This window comes from Eurosta solidaginis, chromosome 2 (genome assembly GCF_040869045.1).
Source record: "Eurosta solidaginis isolate ZX-2024a chromosome 2, ASM4086904v1, whole genome shotgun sequence".
Lineage (NCBI taxonomy): Eukaryota > Metazoa > Arthropoda > Insecta > Diptera > Tephritidae > Eurosta > Eurosta solidaginis.
Window position 1 is genome coordinate 303,173,278 of NC_090320.1, and position 23,808 is coordinate 303,197,085.

The 23,808-nt window shown below is 36.2% G+C and overlaps 3 protein-coding genes across 3 annotated transcripts in view; 2 read left to right on the forward strand and 1 right to left on the reverse strand.

Moving 5' to 3' along the window:
• The window catches only part of LOC137241337 (uncharacterized), a 30,812-nt gene extending 23,888 nt beyond the window's left edge, over window positions 1–6,924 (forward strand). The window contains exon 2 of the mRNA XM_067768837.1: window positions 430–6,924. Within this exon, the coding sequence (XP_067624938.1) occupies window positions 2,658–3,686 (1,029 nt within the window). The 5' untranslated portion in view covers window positions 430–2,657 and the 3' untranslated portion in view covers window positions 3,687–6,924. The remainder of the gene's footprint in view (window positions 1–429) is intronic.
• Window positions 1–18,611, forward strand: part of LOC137241336 (apoptosis-resistant E3 ubiquitin protein ligase 1) — a 236,233-nt gene extending 217,622 nt beyond the window's left edge. The window contains exons 9-10 of the transcript XR_010949966.1: window positions 18,275–18,439; window positions 18,519–18,611. The gene's annotated coding sequence lies outside the window, so the exon portion shown is untranslated. The remainder of the gene's footprint in view (window positions 1–18,274; window positions 18,440–18,518) is intronic.
• On the reverse strand, window positions 6,831–23,554 carry LOC137241335 (uncharacterized). The gene is made up of 2 exons (XM_067768829.1): window positions 23,389–23,554; window positions 6,831–11,508 (listed from the first exon to the last, which is right to left on the reverse strand). The coding sequence occupies exons 1-2, from the start codon at window positions 23,513–23,515 to the stop codon at window positions 8,624–8,626; spliced, it is 3,012 nt and encodes a 1,003-aa protein (XP_067624930.1). The 5' UTR covers window positions 23,516–23,554; the 3' UTR covers window positions 6,831–8,623.
• Window positions 23,555–23,808: the final 254 nt, after the last annotated feature.

Consider the following 23,808-nt stretch of genomic DNA (forward strand, 5'->3'; position numbering starts at 1 on the left):
ATGTAGTCATCAGCCGAAGTAGTAACTCACACATACACACGTATATAGCTGGTAACTAAGCAGGAGATACAAAAAGTTCTAGAAGGGGAAACGTCTAGACCTTTGGAGAAATATACGGACAAGGCAACGGAGAGTATAAAACCAGCGCAAGCTTAGTAACCAGTAATCAGTTTTGATTTAAACACGATATTGGTTGTGACGTATAATTGTGAAGTATAATTGTACAAGAGTTTAGCGATTCAAACGTTAGCAGAAGGTTTCAAATAAGCGGAATTTCCCAAAATTCGTTACAATATCAAGGCAAAGCCACGTCAGTTACAGAAGAAAATATAGGACTTGGACAAGTATTTGTTTTGCGACTTACTAAAACTCTTCCTAAAGTTTCCAAAGTATTTTTTGATAGGTATTTTACAACTCTGCCTCTTTTAGATCGACTTTTCGCGAAGGGAACGATTATGGAAAATAGAGTTAAGAGTATCACTATGACTGAAGAAAGAACAATGAAAATGGAGACATGGAGGAATTCTGTAGTCCTGATGATAAACATGCTATCGTGCAATGGAAGGATTCTAAATCTGTATTATTAGCGTCTTCTGCATTTGGATGTAGTCCAGCTGCGTTTTAAGCGATGGTGCAAAAAAGAAAAAAAAAAAAAATGTATACAAGTTGCATGCCCAAGCGTTGTTAGAGACCAACTAATGGAGGTATATCGAGGAAGTGCTCACTAAAAGTCATAATTCATTTTATTGATTTGGCTTGTTGTAACGCATGGCTGGAGTATCGCCAAGACTGTCGTAAAATTCAAACTCCTTCATGGAATTATTTTCTGTATCAGATACCGAAAATGAGGAAGAAGTTTTGCCTCCAAAGAGGAGTCGCCCTGCAGAGCATCATTGTTATGAAAAACGTCAAGATGGATTTCATCATTGGGCATGCGAGGATGACTTAAATTCCGCAAAAATGTGTCGTCGTAAAGGGTATTCATCACGTACACGCACTAGATGTGAAAAATATAACGTTCTTTTTTTTGTGCTTCTCCAAGCCTAAAAATTGTTTCAAAGAATATCACTTTGACAAATAAATACTTTTCGGAAATCAGCAATGTCGAATAATCACGTTTTTTTAATGCAAAATGGGCCCACATGCATCAATTGAGCGAGTCCTTAAAAGGTAGGAAACACATGGGATTAATTTCTAAAATGAGTTATGTATTTCCATTTTTGGCGCACACAAACAGGAATAACTATAACCAAAAATTTTTAAAATCGCGCAAGTAGTTTGCCCATGTATCTGAAAGGGATAAATATACATGTAAGATACTGTGTCACAGGATTTGATAAAATACTGTATCACTGGCTATGAAGTAGACTACGAAATATGAATTTAGGTTTTGTCATAATTTTTCAGTTTAATGGAATTTCGATTTTAATGTTCAAGCGAATTTACTGATTTCAATAAATAATTTTTATAAAATGATCGGCGTTCATCCTTGACAGAATCAAAAGTGGTTCGAACGCTCGTGAAAAAGTATTATTAAAGAAAAACGGTTAATGGTTAACGTGTAACGTATAAAACGGCTACGATTGTACAACGAAAGTATATTCAGGCAAAAACGATCAACGGCGTTGCAAAACCAACAGCAATCATCTGGCAATACGTTGGACGAAGCTCACCGTGACAGAGAACATTCAGCGTATTCAAAAGAATAATTCGTGAGTTTCAAACATTTTGCACGCAACGCACATTAAACATTTATACAACGTAAACGGTATAGTATGATGGTGAAATTATCCAGCTTAAATGTAGCTTAATTAAACGCACTATTTCCTCAAAACGATATCGCGATTAGTGGTACTAAAACACATAAAGTTGCGGCTTTGTTGGAAGTGTTGGGTTCAGATGGGGTAGAGATTGAGGAGATTTCTTCAGCGGAGTCATGGGAGTAGCAATTAAATCAGCTACAGGAGTTAGTATGCAGTTTGGAAAATTCGGTGAAGGCTATTGAAGCTGCAATTAAGCCAGCAGCGCTAAGCAACGATGGAGTCGATTCGGTAGAAATGGCAAGTGCACAGGAAAGTGGACGAATTTCTGATCCTTTATCGCAGCGTAATTTATCAACGCATGAAATGCATACTCAGAATGTTCAGGAAGTGGTAGCGCATCAGTTTGTGGTAAAATTTTAGCAGTTACAAAGGTTAGGTTAGGTTGAAGTTGCTGCCTCCGCTGTCCAAGCGGAGACTCACGTAGGCCGTTGTGACCTGTTGTGCTACCACGCGGGGGGCCCCTATTACCTATTTCCCTACTTCCGAAGAATGTTTAGACCTCAGTGAGGCTAAACCAGCACGTTTGCCTGATGAAACGGAAGATGTCGTGTGTGCAGATTCAAGCTCCGCAAGACCCTGGAAGGAGTGTCTGTGGAGGCATCGGTACCTAGTTTCTGACAGTGCGGGACAGTGGCACAGATAGTGCTCTACGCTTTATATCTCGTCCCTACAGTTTCGGCAGAAGTAATTTGTTTGTAGGCCCATATAAGCACCATGAGCGCCCATGAGACAGTGACCTGTGAGAAGGCCCACTAGTAGGCTCATAGATATACGGTTTAACAGTATCACCGATTGCGATCTCTTTTCATCCAGCTTAGACCAGATTTGCTCCAAATGTTGTTACGTGATTTTCCATATGCATTGACCTCAGCTGATGTTCATCGGGAGTTATCAGCACGGCGACGTAAGCCAAGTGAGTCCTTTATTGAGTATTATTATATAATGCTGACTATTGGAAGGCAAGGGGATGTTGATGAGCAATCAATAAACTCATACACCATCGACGGTTTAAACGATAATGGGCTTACTATAACGCTATTAGCGATGAGTTTACGAACCAGCAATGAGTTGAGACAATCTCTTGAAAGTTTACGGTCAACGGCAGAAAGAAGGGGACAGCGTAACATACTATATGGGAGTTCATCGGAGCACAGCCTGGTAACAGTCGACACTAAAGAGAAACAGGTGAAATGTTATAATTGTAATGTATATGGTCATGTGGCAGCGAAATGCCCGCAACCTCAAAATAAGCAGCGATGTACTAAGTGTTCAAAAGTCGGGCACGACGCAAAAAAGTGTTCAGCAGAATCTAAACATACTGTTGCAAAGATAGGTGGAAATGAAAATATACAAAAAATGGTTCCGTCAATTGTCGAAGAGGTCGAGTGTGAAGGACGGAAGTACCAAGCCCTTATAGATACTGGTAGTGATCATTCACTTATAAAGAAGTCAGGGGTGTGGTTTAGTGCAAATCGAATGCCAACGTATCAACGATTGAAAGGTTTTGGTGGCTCTATAGTTGATATTACTTATGTTGTAAATACTAAGATTAAATTTGCAGACCAGGTTATCAGTGCCAAATTGTATGAGGTACTAGATAACATGCTCAATTATGACTTTTTGCTAGGAAGGGATGTGCTATGCGGTCAAAATCGTCGTTTGATAATTGATTCTGGATCATTAGTATTGGAAATTAAAAGCGGAATACAGTTCAATGTAAACAAGAATTTAGTTCAGAAGCAACAGCAGGAGGTACTCAAATTTTTAAATGATTGTGACGAATGTTTTGCAGAAGGCATATCTACTCTGGGAAGATCCAAAACTACATTAATGGACATACGTGTTACTACTCCTATACAATAATATTATTCGGCGCAGTTCTTCTCTACACGCCGCGTCTGTAGTGATGGCAGCAAAGACCAACGGGGAGAGCAGGATGTTCGTAGACTACCGTGCATTAAATTCAGTTACTGTAAGGAAACATTTTCCCATGCCAGTGGTTGAGGAGAAATTGGCTAAGTTAAGTGGCGGACAATTTTTTACAACTTTCGATATGACTAGCGGATATTATCAAGTCCCGATTCAAGAAGATTGTAAGAAGCTTACAGCGTATCTGACGCATAGGGATTGTATGAACACTATGTGATGCCTTTTGGGTTAGTAAATTCACCGATGGTATTTCAAGAAAGAACGAGTAATGTCGTCATTGAAGCACAGAGACAATATACGTGACAGTTATGTGGATGAAGTGATCATAGCTACCCCGTCGTTCGAGGAAGGAATAATAGTTTTACGAGAGGTGTTGAAAGCGATTAAGCAAGATGTTACGACCTTCAAATTGCCAATTCTTGGCGAACGATGTAATTTTCTTGGGTCACGAGGTGTCTAAAGCAGGTATAGCTCCGGGGAAAAAGAAGAATATATGTGTTGAAGAGTTTCCTCAGCCGACAACTGTTATACAGGTAAGACAATTTCTTGGATTAACAGGTTTCTTCCGCAAATTTGTTGAAGGCTAAAGTCATATCGCAATTCCACTCACTATGTTGTTAAAGAAGGATGGCGGTTTTGAGTGGGGTTCTTCACAGCAACAACCTTTTGATCAGTCAGTTGAAGGGTGCTATGTCAAGCAAGCCAGTGTTGGCGTTATACGATCCTCATAAGCAGAACGAGGTACACACTGATGCTAGTAACGTGGGCCTTTCTGGAATTTTATTCCAATATGGAGATGAAGGTATAAAACCATTTTTTTTTTATAGTAGGCAATGTAGTGAGCCTGAGTCAAGATTTCCGAGTCACGAGTTCGAAGTATTAGCGATAGTTGAAACGTTAACACGCTTCCGTATGTATCTTTTGCGAAAAGCATTCACAGTAGTAACTGATTGCAATGCTATCTATTGTTACAACGAAAGCTACAACACCACTTCTTCAAACGATTCATCGACAGGGTCATAAACTGCAGCGTGTAGACTGTATGACCAGATCACCTAGTTTACCACCAAGCGAATGTCAGACGGTTGCATATAAAAAGTACGAGGAGGCAGACCCGAGGGCAAATGCATCTCACAGAGATAACGCCAATATCGTTTCGATCTATACATATGGACCATTTCCCAAGAACAAGAAAGGGAATCAGCATATAATTTTTTTTGTATGTGCGTTTTCAAAATATACAATTATGGAGGCGGTGCGAAATTCAAAATCAGCTCGTTATTGGCATGCTACAAGAAGTGATGTCGACGTTTGGTCAACCAGTTCAGATAACTACGGATCGTGTTACAGCACTCACTTCAAAAGATTTCGAGACGTTCTTACAAACATATGGTATTCGACATATTAAGATTGCAGTACGGACTCCGCGAGAAAATGGTCAAGCCGAACGTGTAAACAAGACCGTATTGCCAGCCATACACACTATGATGAAAACTACAAAAGAGTGGGACTCTATATTACCCTCTGTACAATGGAGTCTAAATTCACAGCTAAATGGAACGGCAAAAGTGAGTCCGAATGGTGTCCTATTTAACTACGACATGCGTGACTATAGTTTGAATAGGCTAATACGATCAATTCACGACGAAGAAAACCAGGAAACATATACCAAACGAGGTGAGTTATATTTACAAACGAAGGAGAAAAGAGAGAATGAAGTGGCAGCAGTGATTTAATCAACGCCATCAGCAACCGACACGATATAACAAAGGCTAGAATTCTTCTTTGTTCTGTAATTCGGCTATCTGAAAATTTTTCACCAATGTTGTCCCCGAAGAAGTGTTTTTTTTTTGCATTTTCAGTAGTAAAATATGGTAGTTTTAGTACTTTTTTTCACATAAACCCGTAAGTGAATATCAATGGGCCTTTATTGGATTTACAGAGATTCATCATTTGGGTATCGTTGGCTTCCATAAGTAGGACCGTGCTAAAGTATTACGTTCATAAAGTTGATGTTTCCATTATTTATGTATGTTTAATTTGTTCAGGTCTTTGTTAAAACAAAACATTTGTATTCACGTCATATCCAACAAGGATTTTCGCTTGCGCAACGCTACTGAAGACTTTCGAGAAATGTTTTTGTCATTCCTGTCGTATTACACCTTATTTAGTAAAAACTTTGATAAAACAATGGATTTCTAAATATATTTACAAAAAATTTTAACCACTAAGATAAGAGGAATGTTACAGTTACGGATTGCAATTTAGAATATATGAATCCGGCTCGATCGCATTAGCACCTTCTGGTACGCCGAATGCTATTATATCCCCTGACATATTTTAGTAATTCATCATGAATTCAACTGTAAAACATGGAAAGAACAATGGATTTTTAGGGATGGAAATACATTAAAGTATTACGATTACTTCCAAGAATTCCAAGAATTCGTAATTAGTTCGAATTAAAATTACAAATATGATTTGCGTAATTGATAAAAAAAAGTGAAATTTACAAAAAAAAAAAAAAACAGTTCACAGTCGAAAAACCAGTTGCTCTTTTTTATTGCTAATATTTTGTTTGTTTTCTAATTTCTTATGGGACTTAATTGCTTAAAAGTTATCGTTTAATTTATTTGTGGCTTTGTGGTTTATCGCTCTTTCTACATGGCAATAAACCCGACTGGGAATAATGCGTCACAAACGTAACGCGATGTCTACACTTACGAAGCGCTAAATACAACAAGTAAAAGAGCAACAAAAACTGTATTAATTTTTGTTTTAAGTTCATATAATATACACTGTATGCATGTAGTATTCATGTTTATTATTATTGTAGTGTACTTAGGGTCAATGCTTAATTTTTTCATTTGGCCAGCGTTATAAACTAGTTTGACAGTTCATTGGGTCAGTTAAAATTATAAAAAGGGAAAGCAATTTTACATGCTAAATCAACATACTTAAATGCATTAAAAGAAATTTCTTTTTAGTTGATTGCTTCATATTATTATTTCTTGTTTTTAAAAATATTTTATTTGAACATAGGTACATATACATATGTATGTATTTATGTAGGTCTATATAAGTAATTTTTTAAGTCTATTTATCTTCGAAAATATTATCGTATAGAGCTTGTTTGGTTTTATTATATCAACTAATAAATAAGTAACAAAAAACTTACGAAATACACCATTAAATTAATTTATATACATACAACAAGTAAATTTTGCAATTAATTATTTCGCTTTCTCCGGTCAGAAACTCGACGTTTCCCATGTTACTTTCATATAAGGTAATGTTAAAACTAACACTATTTTTATAGTAAAAATTACTTATGATTAAAAAAGAAAAAAATTAAAAACACTTATACTCTAAAAATTCGTTTTCTTCTAATTTGACTATATTGAAGTTAAAGCTCTTAAAAATTATTTGTGCAGAAAGGTTTTCGAACTACTGATATTTGTGATGACTATCAGCTCTTCTCCATACTTCCGTTTCACGAACAGTGGGATATTTGAATGATGACGACGGCCGAAAATAATTTTGCATTCATATTTAACATAAATCGATATTTGAAAATGAAGAAGGCCTTCGTTTTGGTTGAATGTATGAAAATCGGCTCATGTAAATGTGCTTAAGTAAACTTCAGTATTCTATAACAGATATATTACTAAAGTACCTACCACTAGGCGGCCGCCGTGGTGTGATGGTAGCGTGCTCCGCCATCCACACCGAAGATCCTGGGTTCACGCCCCAGGCAAAGCAACATCAAAATTTTAGAAACAAGTTTTTTCAATTAGAAGAAATTTTTACTAAACGGGAAGACCCCTCCGAGTGTATTTCGGCCATGAAAAGCTCTCAGTGAAAACTCGACTGCCTTGCAGATGCCGTTCGGAGTCGGCATAAAACAAGTAGGTCCCGTCCCGCCAATTTGTAGGAAACATCAAAAGGAGCACGACGCAAATTGGAAGAGAAGCTCGGCCTAAAATCTCTTCGGAGGTTATAGCCCCTTACATTTGGTTATTTTAACCACCATTAATTTCCCTTGCGAAAAATAGTGTGTTTATTTGAAGGTGTTGAGAAGAAGAAAATTTATTAACCGAAAATTAACAGCAACCTTCGTTTCTAAGGCTTGAGGATGTTAGTTCCACGGAATCGATTACACCTGTACATAAGCAAGGGGTTGCCAGAGCTATTTATAGCTTCCCTACCCAATTATCAAACTCACCTACCCGTGGCTAATCCTGTTTATTTATTAGGCGAGGTTATGACGATCTCAATTAAGCTCCTCACGCAAAGAGTGTGTTGGATGGTCAATCGATGAAACTGCGCAGCAATTTCGCGCAGTCTCCTTTTCGCTACAAAACGAAGAAGAACCATCTATTAAATATCATGGACACACCGACTATAGCTTGCAGAATCTAGTGGCGACCAAACCACTGAGAACGCAAGCGGCTGCTTGAATCTCGCTGGCACACGTACTACGTTAACCAGATGCTCAACACCTCCTTGATATAACCTACCCGATGTCGGATGAGGTCACCCTTGGTTAACGAAGTAGAGCTATCCAGCGAGTCTGCTAATAAAAGCACCTGAAAAAATAGGTATAGGAAAGGGCGACCACGCACCAGACCTCTACACCTACCACAGATTGCACCTGATGTACTCCCAATTCGAAGAGGCAACGAAAGTAATCTCTTTTGGGTGCCTCATTCTTGACGGTATAGTAGGAAAAAAGCTCAGAAACAGATAATGCGCATCATCATCAGTATTATGCAAACGTATTTTACTTCTGAAAACAAAGAAATCAAATAAAAATCTGACCTTCCGGCCGCCCAAATCTCTATAATATGTAGTTAATCGTTCTTTTCCGCCTACGTGCATTTACTTGTCAACGTACACAGAGAAGTTTTCGCACAAAAAATCAAACCTTTCGTGCAAGTCATCTTATGACCCTTCATCATACCTTCCGCATTCTTATAACAAACAAAATAACTGTATATTGAAGTTTGATCCACAATTTTATCACCCTCCTTGCAATAATATTTACGCTTCTTCGCTGATTGCGGCCCATTGGGCTTGGGTGTTGTGCTATAGATACTCATCGCAGCCGCTTGCTGCACATAAGCGTTCAGCATATCCCTCTCGCTACTGTCGTCGTCCTGCACCTGTGATGTATTCTCCTCCGAGGTTTGCGCGCTATGAGTTTGAGAGCCATATTTTTGTATTAAATTTGCAATATTTTGAGCTTTGATGGCTTGCGCTTGACGACGTTTGGCATGTTGTAACACTTTCAGAGCTTCCATTTGTAAGCGTTTATTCTCCATTACTGTGTAGCTGCCCATTAGAGCATCTGGAGCGCACAACGCATATGTATGAGCATCACAAATACGCGATTGCGCATTGAAAGCGGTGTAAGGCGGGCAGGAGTAGGATAATACTTTGCCATCCTTTTTGCTGCAGACATAGTAACGTGTGCAATCGGTAGTGTTAGGTTGACGCACCCCCATAGTGCAGGTAATTACCTCCACATTGTTTAGATCGTTAATAGATTGCGTTTGACCGACCAGCGGTAGTATGGTATTTTGGAAGACGTCGAAACTAACAAAATTTCCACCGACATTAACCAATTGAGTGCCATCGCTAAAAGAAGAGGAGGATGTGTGCTCGTTGTAGGGTTTCGATAGTTTATTAGCGGTGTTCGTATATGAAGGACGTGTCGCGGCAGCTACCGAAGAGGGTCGTGTAACATAAGTGTGTTTGTTGCCGGTAATACTGCTGCTGCTCGCACTCATACCATAAGAGGCCTCCTGGTATGGATTGTTTACGCTCGTGTCGAGCTTGTCATTGTCATAGTTGTAGGTGTATGTCTGCGAGTAGGCATGTGCGTGATTGTCGCCATTTCCATCCGCTTCTATTTCCATGCTTTCAATTTTATGATCATTTGGACGTATTTTCAAACGATTCGTATTGATTTGTGGGGTGAACAACGACGGATGCCTTAAATTTATGGGATGTGGCAGTTCATCGTATTGCACGGTGGGATAACGATCTGTGGGCTGAAATAGCTTATTGACGTTGTTGTCATTCAAATGTGGGCTGGGCGAAAAATATTCTGTCAGCGTTGGTGTTGTGGGTTGCAAGTTAGCTGGGCGCGTTGTTGTAGCACCTAACTGTGTGGGAAACTGTGAGGGATATTGTGCAGCGTAATTTGTGATTGATGTAGAAATTTGTGGCCTCGCAGTAGTAAGATTATTGAGGTATTTATTAACGCCCAAGTGGTAGTGCTGATGATAAGAGTTGCCAGCATCTGTGTTAAGTGGCGGAAAGAGACCTAGGCTTTGGCCATAACTATCGACAATTTCCTTCTCACCCGAACTCGTAGACGTCACATGCACTGGTATTATATTGTTGTGTATTATCGTATTACCGGGTTTGTTATAACTGCTGGCGGGATGCAGTTGCTGTTGTTGCGCTGAGAGGTTATTATAAGACCCTGCGTATGGATTATACTGATTTCTACTACCACTTGTATGATAGGTCTGCTGCAGTTGTCCCTGATTGTTTAGACTAAAGTAGGATGCAAAAGGACTTGCTTGATCTTGCGTTTGTAATGTGGAAGCTGGTAGGAAAAGCGGTTGTATAAATGGTTGCGCATAATAGCTCGGGTTCGGTACTATTTTTGGGATATTTTGTGTGGCAATCATTTGCTTCGATAGCTCTAAAACTGTTTTTAAAGTGTCATCGGGTATTTCCGGTGTATTTTGACCATATTGAGAAGATCCTTCATTTATGGCATAGTTTGGTAAAGGGAATAGCACAGATCCTTCGGGACGATTAACCACAATATGTGAGTTCGAATAACCCGTAGGCTCATAATGTTTCGGTAATGCATTAGTGAGCACAACTTTTGTTTCAGGCTCCAGTTTGTTATCGGAATGGTTTTCCAAGCTTGTATTATTTTTAGTAGCCGTCTCGTGTTCCCCACTGGTTGTTGTGGATGCTGGTAACTCTATAGTTGTTGATATCCTTTTTATGTCCATAGAATTCGTCTCAACGGTAGGTTCGATCAAATTGTATTTGTTTTGTATGTTGAAATGCGCCAAAAAAGCATTCAACTGATCTGGTCGCAAGTTTGTCTGCTCTGCATCATCTTTCTGGTACTGATCTTTCAGCCCATCAATCAATTGCGATAAACGTTGCAGTTGCGCTGTAAGTTTGGGATCGATTTTTGATTTCTTCCTTACTGCCTCTTGACGAATTTCATTTGCAACTTCTGCATCCTCCTGTTTCTCGTACCAATCTTCTGTTTCACGATTTTCCGCCTGCAGAAAACCATCCACTTCCACCAATTCACCATCGCCGCTCGACTCTAATTTGTTATCTTCATGTTCAACTTCCTCTTCACTGCTTATGGTGCCATCGACGGCCAATTCAATTTCATATTCATTTGTGTCATCCTTCAGTACAACTGAGTCGTTCCTTTTATTTTCTAGCGTTGCTTGAGCTGCTTTCGTAATATGTATTTTGTACTCATTTACTGGGTTTATTAGTTTCTCCTTTTTTGGCGCGTTAACTCCTAAGGTACATTCCCAATCGTCATCAGGCAAGACGCATAATCCAAGATGGCGTTCGTATACTAAGCCCGATTCACATTTTTCGGGTACCCAAACGAGGCGTTTGGAAGGCAATTCAGTGCATTTATAAAATGCTTCACAACGCGTTTTGTGAGGGCGTGTCTTTTCTCGGCATGGCTTGCCTGTAAAAAATAAAAAAAAAAGAATTTTGTAACAAATTATTAAATAATAGATGTATGTAATTAAGTAGATATTTTTTAAGAACTCATGAGCTAACATCATTTTTATTCAATTATCTTTTGTTTATTAGGGAAAAACTGAATGGAAAGAAGCATTTGTGATGGTACCATTTCGAAACCTGTCACGAAATAATCTTCAAGCAATTATCTAATACTTTCGAGGGTTTCACCGAGATTCGAACCAAGGTTAACTCGGTTGCCTATACTGATTGTATTTGTTTTCTTCCTTACTTCAGTTCATCCCATTTCAAAGCTACCAACACAATTTGAGATATTCTGTCTATATGGGCGATTCTCCACGAGCTCTCAGTTTTACTAACCCAAAATTTTGAAAAAAATATATTCGATTTTCAAATATTTTCAATCATTTTTCAATGAGTTTTTATTGCTAAAAAACATTCCCAAAGTGGACGAGCTACAGCTATTAACTTCTGTTCTTGATACTGAAACCTGCCACGGTTGTGACATTTTGACAATAAATTGCTCAATAAGAAAAGTTCTTCAATGTTTAAAAATGGATATTAGTTATTTTAAGACTGAAAACATTAACATGGAAATATGTGGGACACTTGCTGATCAAAATTCATACTCACATGTCACAAACCAGTGTGCAATAAAGCAGTACCAACCTAACGATTTGAATATCATTTTTTACTCAAAAACTCATGGACACTTTTCAAAATCGAAATACAAAGCGAAAACAGAAATGTTATCATTAATACAACATCTAATATTGCAGATTAAGTCAAGTATTTAATATAATGACAGTTTATTACTCGTGTAATTAAAGATTAAAAAATTTACCACCTAAAATGTTATGAAAAATGTGGTTTGTGGAATCACCCATATATAAATTTGTGCGAATCGAAGTTATTTGTTGTTACATTTCTTTTTTATTACCGAAGAAGATGTTTTGTTGTATTATATATAAATTCGTGTTCACTTTATTTTCCGCCGCTGCCCCTTTCGGTTATTAAGCCCCGGTTTTGTTCTCTTCGACTACTTTTTCGTCGTCACTACTGCCCTTACCATTATCCTACCAATAGTGGATGGGATGAAAGTATACCATGTATAAAATTATATTTTCGTTGTATTGAGTTTTATTATAATAAATTATTCCAACGACTTCAATGTACAATATATATTTTTTTAATAATTTTTCAAACCTCAAAATTGATAAAAGAAAAACAAAATGATATACGATATCCTGAAAATTACAAAGTTTTTCTTGTACAAGTATATAATGCTGTTTACAACTCGGCCAACCTGATTAAGACCGACTTCGGTCATATAACTTAAAGCTAGTTTTCAAACAATTAATATTTTTTTATTTTCTAACATGTATGTAAAATAAGTTTTTTCTTTAAATCTAAGGTATTATGTAACAGCATATTTCCTTTACTCATTTAAGTCTTCAGCAAAAACGGCCTCACTAAAATCATTGACAAGCCATTTCCTCATTTTGTTAGCTTCAATAACTCCATCATAGGGTAATTGAGTTTTTTGGCAGTTTTCTATATCACGCACTATATATCTATCATTTTCCAATACCTTATATACTATATAGAGTCCTTTAAATCTTGGTAACAATTTTTTATTTGTTCCCACAACCGTATCTACGTTTCTTATAACTACAAAATCTCCAACTTTGTATTCTTTTGCCCTCATACTATTTTTATAGAAGTAATTAAAATTATAGTCTTGTTTTTTCTTGATTGCCTCGGAAGCATTGGCTCTAATCTGCTCAAGGTTGCGCGGTATATTTACATTTATTTTATCATCAAAGTATTCTGTGAACTCGTCAACTATCTCCCCTCTGTGTTCAACGCCGAATAAAAGTTTACTGGGAGAGTTTCCCGTACTGCAATGAACTGAATTATTAATAGCATATTCCACTTGAAGAAGTTTGCTTGCCCAATCTGCATGATTAAGAGGATCACTGAGTTTACCTAGCATCGTTTTCAAAACTCTATTCACACATTCTACCTGCCCATTCGCCTGTGGAGAGGCTGTTGCTACTTTTATATGCAATATGTTTCTTCTTAATAAATAATTTTCAAATTCCAATGATGTAAAACATGATCCTCTATCGCTTACTAAACGTCTCGGCCTACTATAGTAACTGAAATATTTATCCAATGCTGCATTAACTTCTCGAGTACTTGTTGAATTAGTCGGATAAAGTTTAACAAATTTTGTGAAGGCGTCTATCACAACTAACAGATGTTTCCGCTTGGATTGTATTGAAGGCAGAGGACCGAAGTGGTCAACATGAATTGTATCAAATGGCACAGGACTTTTAGATATGTTATATAAATTTCGTTCATTTACTCATACTGGCTCTGCATACATAATACATTTAAGACATTTTCGTACAAATTTTTCAACTTTTTGCTTCATTTTTGGAAACCAATAATATAAACATATCTTCGTCAAGGTTTTTTCTACGGATTGGTGTCCAATTTTTTCATGTATTAACCTTATTATATTATCTTCCATTTCCCGAGGTACATACAGCGTATCTTTACCATCCCCTTTAACTTTATAAATCAAGCCATCTGATAATTTATAGTCTGTTATTTCCTCTTTTTCCAAACGTCCTTTCAATTCTTTTATTAAATCGTCACGCTCCTGGGCTAATTGTATTTGAAACTCGGCTTGACTAATGTATACGCTAGCAACTTGACATCTACTTAACGCATCAACATGCCCCATGGATGCACCTTTCCTATATTGAATGGTATAGTTAGTTTTCAAGTTCCAATGCCCATCTTGCTATACGTGCGTTTATTTGCTTTTTCCCTAAGGTCATTGCTAAAAAATTACAATCAGTTACAATTTTAAATGGAATACCTTCAAGGTATACTCTAAATCTTCTTAAAGCATAAATTATGGCTAGCGTTTCCAACTCAAAACTATGGTATCGATTTTCAGCATTGGAAGCAGTTTTTGAAAATTAGGACACTGGATGAAATTTACTATCTTCTTGGCGTTGTAGTAGAACTGCTCCAAACCCCAGAGAACTGGCGTCACAATGTCATTCTGTTTCTTTTAAAGGATTATATATAGCGAGCACAGGACTTTCAGTCAATTTAGTTTTCAACTCCTCAAATGCATTAATACACTGGTCGTCAAAGTTAAAGTTTGCATTTTTTTTTAATAGTTGTTGTAATGGTCTTACAATACGAGAAAATGATGGCACAAAACGACGAAAAAAAGAAAAAAAACCAATACAAGAATGTAACTCTTTTTGATTTTTAGGTATCGGGTAACGCTTAATTGCTTTTAAATGGGAATCACTAACTAGATATCCTAAATATTCAATTTCACTATAACCAAACCTACATTTGGTAAGATTTACTTTAAGTCCTTTCTGAGAAACTCGTTTCAAAACTGAATCCAATATCTCTTTGTGCTGCTCAAAAGTTTTCGAAGCTATTATTATGTCATCCATAAATATAATTAATTGTTTTGAATCAATAAAATCTCTATAAATAGTATTTATAAATCTCTGAAATACGGCTGGTGCATTCTTCATTCCAAATGGCATTTTTAAATATTCATACTGCCCATTTGGCGTTACAAAAGACTTGATGAGATCCACTTTTCAAATCTAGTACTGTAAATATCTTTTTCCCTTCTAAATACTCAATACAATCGTCTATTAATGGTAACGGATAATTATCCCTTACCGTTATTTTATTTAAACCTCTTTAGTCTATACACATTCGAATTTTTCCTTTCTTTTTCACTAAAACTATGGCAGAAGCATATGGCGAGTTACTAGGCCTAATGATTCCATCTTTCATCAACTCATCAATAGTTTTTTGAACTTCAGCTTTCTCTACATAAGACAACCGCCGCGGTGTACAATAAAATGGCGTTTCAGTCGTCAAATGAATTTTCATTTCATAATCAAGTGGTTGAACTTTTATTTCTTTTGGATCAAGATACGATTTTGTTATTATATCCTGTAGCATTAATAACTTTTTCTTTTCTAGTTTAGGATTTATATCTGGTTCAGGTAGATCAGAAAAAACATCTATACAAAATATGTCATTTGCTTTGCTAACGTCTAAATTTTCAATGTGACATTCATTCACAAAAGGCTGATTCAAATTTAAAGTAGGCTCCTGACTATCATTTGATTTTAGAAATCCGTGTTTGCTGAAGTTATAAGTATTTTTACCCCGTATGATTTATCAATATTTTTCCCTCTAAGATGCATTAAGTTTTCTTTTGTATACTTTAATTTTAATTTTTTCAAACAAATATTAAACTTAGACAAAAAGTCTCGTCCTAAAATGACTGGCATGAGCAAACATTCATCAGATAGTACATAAAATGTAGTCATTTTTATTTCATTTCTAAAATTCACAAAACAACTTAATTTATTTTTAATTCATTCAAGGTTCGAATCGAGCTCAATGCCAGAACAATAATTTTTTTCTAATGATAATTATTGTTATTTTTTAATTTTTCTAAATTTGAAAAATTGTATTTTGTTTATGGAATAGTAAGTAGAAAATTTTTCAAATTTAGAAAAATTAAAAAATAACAATAATTATCATTAGAAAAAAATTATTGTTCTGGCCTTGAGCTCGATTCGAACCTTGAATGATTTATCAATAGGCCGATAAAAACAAAAACAATTTATTTTTAATTAATAATTTTTTTCCTCCAACTCCAACAAACTTGGATTGTATTGGACGTATGTCTGCTCTTGTCAACTCAATCGGAACGTCAGATTCACGTAATAAATTAACCGGACTACCAGTGTCTAATAGAGAAAGATATTTTTTAAAAAATTTTGTTTTATTATTTTGAAATAAAATACCCCCTTCGTTAAAGGCACCTAGGAAGTCATCATTGTTGACATCTTCAATTGCAGCTACTTGTTGTTTCTCCAACTTCTTTAACATTTTTTTAGGATTTGGACAGTCTAAGTGGATAAGGACAGTTCGGCTTAATATGACCCGTTTGTGAGCAATTAAAACAAATATTCGTATCCCCTTTATTTATGATTTTGGTGGAATCTTTCATTGGTAGCTTAGTGATTACTTCGTTTTCACGAATTAAGTACTTTCTTTCATATCTGGCCACCAGTATTTTCAATTCATGAATTGTCTTAGCACTCAAAAGAAGATTTATGTTGGATATATTGTTCCCCAAACCATCTATTATAAACTCGATGATTTCTGATTCAGTAATATCAGAACGCCTGGCAATCGCTTGCATACTAAGAATATAGCAATGAAGAGATACATCTTTCTTCTTCCAACACCTTGTACGCAACATCTTGTACACCTCTTGACGACTAATAGGTTTATCGAATTCTTCAAGAAGTTGCTTACGTAACTGATCATACGTCATAGCGGGTGTTGTAGCAAGAAATACTCTTGCTGTACCAGTAAGGGAACGACGTAAACTTAAAAAACGGAAACGGTCATCAGCGTTTATTGCATTCATAACTTCTTCGAAGTCTTTCAAAAAAAATCTAACGGAATATGCAATGCCCCCACCACTAAACCTTGTCAATGCATGTTCAATGTCACAAAAATTGTTTTTATAACTAGCATATGCCATGGGCGTTGTTGCATTTTGTTCCATTTCATATAAACGGTTTTTTAGTGCCAGTATTTCAATTTTTTTTTAAATAAATTAACTCTTCATCCACACGATCACGGGCAATATTGGAATCTCCAAATGCCTTCGTGTTCATGCCGGCAGCTACAGTAAAATTTGACCTTGAATTACCACCAGCTATAGGTAAAGAACTGGACTTTGGTACAAAAATAGAAGCGTCAGGAAAAGAGACCCCAACGGCAGAAACATCGGTTGTAAAATTATCAACGGCAGATGCACCAACTGTAGAAGCATCAATTGTAAAATCACCAACGGCAGAGGCACCAACGGCAGAAGAATAAACAGCAGAGGCACTAATGACAGAAGAGCCAACGGCAGAGACGCCAACGACAGTAGTACCAACAGCAGAGGTACCAGCGGTAGATACACCAACAGGAGAGACATCAATAGTAGATACACCATCATAATTACCATAAGACACATCTTCGGAAACGTTCTCAACAAGCACGGTACCCTTATCGGTATGTTTTGATATTGGCTCACCTGTAGCACCAATTATATCCGCTGCCATTCGCTTGAGTTGCGAAAGAGTGGCTGTCGGCGAGAATTCAATGCCTGCGTCACTTAAAATTTGCGCAAAATTTTCTTTTCTAGACGACATTTGAGACGAGCTTAGATTCCTCAGACACCTGATGTTATAAAATTATATTTTCGTTGTATTGAATTTTATTATAATAAATTATTCCAACGACTTCAATGTACAATATATATTTTTCTAATAATTTTTCAAACCTCAAAATTGATAAAAGAAAAACAAAATGATATACGATATCCTGAAAATTACAAAGTTTTTCTTGTACAAGTATATAATGCTGTTTACACATGGGTACCAACTTTGCAGCTGATAAACTGGTCAGGAGAGGTATGACCACTCACATCCTATTAGAAAAGGATTCGGTAGATATGCCTCCTGCACTTTTTAATATTCGTGTGACCATAAATATTAACACAGGCAAAATGTGCTTTAATCAGCACTTTCTCGTTTCTATTACTAATTTAGCCTTCCTACGACAAAGTACGCATAGACAAACTTACGAGCCTAAATATTCTATGGTTTTTCTAGATTGTTGCACCTCCCCTCACCCTCGCAGGCAGTATCGTAACAGATGGGCATTGTTTCCTACGATTACTAGAGCAGCTGCAAATGTGTTGAGTAAGGAGTATTGAGCCATTGTCCCGATCTAAGAAGAGGGTGTTTGACCAACCATTTTCCAATGAACTTACAGAGGTAAATATCTAAATTTTGTAACAAGGGCGATAGCTAAATTCTTGGTTCAAACCACGTTATCATGTATTTCGCTATATAGGAAGAAAATTATCTAATGAAGCTGCGTTACCTCTGCCTTAAAGGAAATCAACGTTACAAGCCTATAGAGACACTTTCCTCTACACTGTTATCTAGGCTAATGAAAAGGTAAGCGGTTGGTAATATCGAATGGAATCACTGCAGCATACAACTAGTCTAAATTGTCCACCATTTTCAAAGCTGCAAGTTCGTATCCTCAGTCTTTCGTAACGTGTATACAAGACATTAGAGACGTAACAGAGCTTTGATTTCGGATCCGACACGTCGAAATTTCTGATTAATTTAGACATCCAATTTTACCTCCAACAGTTTGCAATCAGATGTATAACGTTTAATGTAAAAGCATATGAATGAAGCTTACGTAGCCGTGCCTTTTGTTTGTCAGTTGGAAACTTTTCTTTTTCTTCATTTAACTTGTCTAAACCGAGTATGCTTTTAGCTAATGTCTTCTCTACATTTTTCCACTGAAACTTTCTTCTTTCATCGATTGAAGTATAGACCTAAATATAAAATAAATCATATCGTTTTTATATTTTATATGTATTAAACTAGATATACATATTATTTGCGCCCTCTTGCACTGCGGATTTCCATTCTGGTTGCGACAATGCAAATCTTCAAATTCCGATTCTAGTTCCGGTAAACTCACTTCCATACTAAAAATGGGCTACTTACAAATTTGCGGGTATTGGAACGTCCCAATTTGGAAGTGGGCCAGGGTTCAAAATAACCGTTTCATGTTTGAGAATGATGACGAATAAAATAACTAAAAATAAATATGATATGACTTATTTTATTTTAGAACTTTTTGCTATTCGGTAACTTCTCACTCAGTGGAAAATTATAGTGAAATAGTTTTGCTAAGCCAAATAAAAAGAAAAGTGTTTACAGAATATAAGCCAAGCATACACTTGCGTAAGCTATGTATATATACTTCAAATATTACCTTTCTTCTGATCAACTTACGTTATACATACGATTCCATACTTTCGGAATTGAAGTCGGAACTTGCATGTCTGAATCAATCAGCGGCTTAGAAATATCGCAATCCTAATTATAGCTCTGTTACATCACTAATAGCGACCTTCGAAAAAGGTCGTGTCTTAAGTTGTTTGTTAACGCAGAGCATTTGTGATCTCTCCGGCAAAGATTTCTCCATAAATTTCGAGTTGAATTGCGTTATAGAAAATGCTGACAGAGGCATCGAACCATCACATGCACAGGAGATGCGGATCACGTGTGATGTTGAGACTTATTAGGCCTGTAGAAATTTTCATGTACAATTCGACTTATATGCCACATGGCATCAATTTAAATAACAAACAAGAATCAGTTTTTTGTAATTGTTTCGAAAAAAATTGTAAAATCATTAGATCCTTAATACAAACAATAAAATTGTATAACTAACGGTTCATTATTGAACGTCACTAAATTATCATTCGGTGATGTCAAGGCGAGTCTTCAGAGAGTAGTCTGGCCTTTAACCCACCCTAAAATATATACAATAAGTAAATTAATTTTGGTAAGAAATTAAATACAATGGTGGTGGAGGTGTACAATATAGACTAGAGATAGCTCTAAAATATGTTAGTACGTCATGACTCCTGAGTATAGAATGCAAAGTTACGATGTCGATGACAAAATTTACGCAAAAGAAATTTCAAAATGTTTCTACTGAGAGGCAGCTGGCTCTCAAAGCAATTATGGTTCTTTCTGTCAGGATATAATGGCCCGTTAATTGAAATGGGAAGGTTAATATTGAACATACCTTATATATACTTTCGCTTATATTTTAGCAAAAAAACAAAAAACAAAAAATTCTGGCACATTTTATCTTCGAAAATATTTTGGCCGAGTTTTTCTTCCAATTTATGTCATGGTCATCTTTTATTTTTCCTACAAATTGGAGGTTTTATGCCAACCCCAAACGGCAGCTGAATTTTCACTGAGAAGCTATTCCTGACAGAAATACACTCGCAGTGTTTTTCAAACCACTGCTGAGGGGCGACGCCGCTCACAAGAAGCTGCGAACTCAAAAAAAAATCAGAAAAATCCAAATAAAAGTTTCAAAACTTTCGTAACATTTTCTCTAGTTTTTGAATTTTTTTCGAAATTATTTTTGAGGTTAGTTTGCATAAAACTAGTAAGCGTTGCTTTCTAAAAAAAAAAGACGAGATTAATTAATGAAATTTTATAAAAATTATCTTCGCTATTTTTCGCTTTGCTGCTTTATACTATGTGTATTCAGCTTTGAGCTTTTATCAGACAGTTTATTTGATATCAGGACCCGTATCATGTTAAACGATCACGTATACAAAAACAACTTCACTCAAACGATAAATCAGAAACTTTCAAGAGATTCGTAAAAATGATAATAATGAATGAAATGAATGAGCACTGGTAGCAACCACTTCAAATATTTCCCTAATCCGATTACCTATTTCAGAGCTATTGCGATTTTAAAAATTGATTTCGATCACGGATCGTATAAAGCGAAACGGTCACAGTGTTTTTAGAACTAAGTAAGTTTTAAGGGGCTTGGTGTTTGAATGATTTTGCACACTTTTATTAGAAATATTTTGTTACAATTTATTTTTACAGCTTCTTATACCTAAAACTTTTTTTATACCTAAAACTTAAGGTAGTTCATTTACTTGATGCCTGAGACTCCGATCACTACAGTAACTGGCAGTTCAAGAAGAAGAATACCTGAGTCCATCTTGTAGGATTGTTGAAAAGCATGTGTTTCCAATTCTTCCGTACTTCAGGACTCACGTTATAATCAAGTTAGTTTCATTGTTTTATGTTTTTACTATTTAACGTTGTCGGAACGGAATCGGATTCTGATTAACTTGAAAACAGCAGCTCAGCGTAATCAACTGCCGATTTCAAGAGGTAAGCAGGACCTATTTTGACAGCGATTTAGTTTAGCACCCCCCGAGTACGAGGTAGAATTGGGTATGAAATGAAAGAGTTCTCCCGGTCGAAAATGTATGTATATATTGCAAAATTTGCAAACTTTTATAACAAATAACTTTTAAATTACAGGTTAGCGCAATTTATACATAGTTGGGAACAGGAAATCCCCCTCTTTCACCCTAGAACACCTTTTTTATATGGAGGGGTTGCTATTCTAAAATTTTCCCATATATGTACATATTGTGGCGAATGTTGACATCACTAGGCTGTTAGTAAATAATCACGTAACAACACACAAAAGAATGAAGCAGCCAATCTTATATACGTGTCCACGTTAAAGCTGGCAAAACTTTTGTAGAAGGCGACGAAGAGATATCTCACACACACACACATTTAGTCATCAGCCGAAGTAGTTACTCACACATACACACGCATGTGACTATGAGAAACACAAACTACAAATATACATATATATAGCTGGTAACCAAGTAGGAGATTCTAGAAGGTGAAACGTCTAGCCTTTGGAGATATATACTGACGAGGCAATAGAGAGTATAAAAGCAGCGCAAGCTGATTTAAACACGCTATCAGTTGCGAAGTGAAGTATAAATGTGAAGTATAATTGTACTACTCCCAAAGTAATCTCATAAAGCCCATTTTGCAATACAGAATATTGGTGTGACTTATTCAACAGTTTAGCGATTCGAACGTTAGCAGAAGATTTCAAATAAGCGGAATTGCCCAAAATTCGTAACAATATAATGTTGGTTGGAAAGCACTCGTTTCCAATCCTTGAGTTTTGATTACCTGTATACGCATATTGGTTTTCAAACGACCATTTTCAAAAGAAAAATTCCATTTTTCCAAAAAAAATGGGCGAGATCCTTGATCGATTTCTCCGTTTACACAAATTTTCTAATGACAATTCACATAAATTGTGATTTTTTTCTAATAATATTTTAATTCACAGATGAACGGATGAACGGATGGACATATACTTCTTAAGGAAATTCCATTTTCATCTGTAGATATTTATCTTTATTCGTGTATGCCAAATTTACCTGATATTTAAGAATTCATGAGCTAAACACCGGCTTAAGAGAAAATGAAAAGAAAGAAACATTTACTGGCATATTGCGATGGTACCGGCTTAAGAGAAACTGAAAAGAAAGAAACATTTACTGGCATATTCCGATGGTACCATTTCTAAAACCGCCACATAATCATCATCAGGCAATTTCGTAAGGCCATCAAAGGTTTCACTGAGATTCGAACCGCGAATCACACGGTGAAACTGCAGAAGCTTTAACCACTAGAAAAATTGAAATAAGCAAGAAAATAACTACAAACAGGATAGCAGGATGAGCATCTGACGAGGTGCACCCAAAAATGGAAATTTTTGGTCCGAATGTACTAAAGAACCAACTGTTTGTATTGATGGAAAATTTTAAGTACAAATTATAGTGACAATAAATCCTTATTATTCTTCCAGCGGCTTCGAATATTTTATTTTCTTTTAATTTTTAGGTTTGGTTAGGTTGAACTGGCCGATCCGGGAGGACCCCGCATAGGCTGAATGAGCCTGTCATGTGTTATCAGAAGTTCATTCAAAGACTAAACTGATAAATGCCCTAAAAAAACAGGACCTATGTTATATAACTAGCAAATACTAGAAGCTTCCTAGGACTTATGACAGTTGCTGCTTCTAGATTTGATCGGTATTACTCATAATAGCTGGAGTCTTAGTACAAAATGTGTTCGATCGTCGCCTCTTCCTACCCGCACTTCCTACATCTGCTTTCACTGTATAGACTTTTCTCTGTTACTGATATTGTTTTTGGTGCTAAATTAATATCACTTTTCCAATATTTCTTAGTAATTTTGTACCACCTAGAGCATATTACTCCATGTTCACAATTAATTTCTTTCAACACTTTTCTCATTAAGCGTACCTTCTGATAAATAAAATATTTCGAATAATATATACACGAAAATTCCAAAACGCATCGTTTTAGATTCCGCAGACTCACGATTTGCGCGTAATGCAATTAAATTACAGCATAGAAAAAAAGATCGCATCCAGAATTTTCTTGACTTTGTTAAATTCAACTGCCAGACTCGCACTAGAGTGTCACAAAGGTCCTCTCAAAAGTTAAACCGAGTCGCGTATTTTTTATTATTCCGATTCGTGTGCCGTTCAAAATATGAATGATTTTACAAAGCAAGACGCTGAAGTTTATGACTATTTTTTTAAATTTAAATTAGTGCAACTAGCACAAGTGAAAATGAAATAAATAAATTTGAAAAAAAAAAACAATGCCCATCAACTGCAGACTAGAAATGCTACAATTTCTTCATACGCACATACCGAC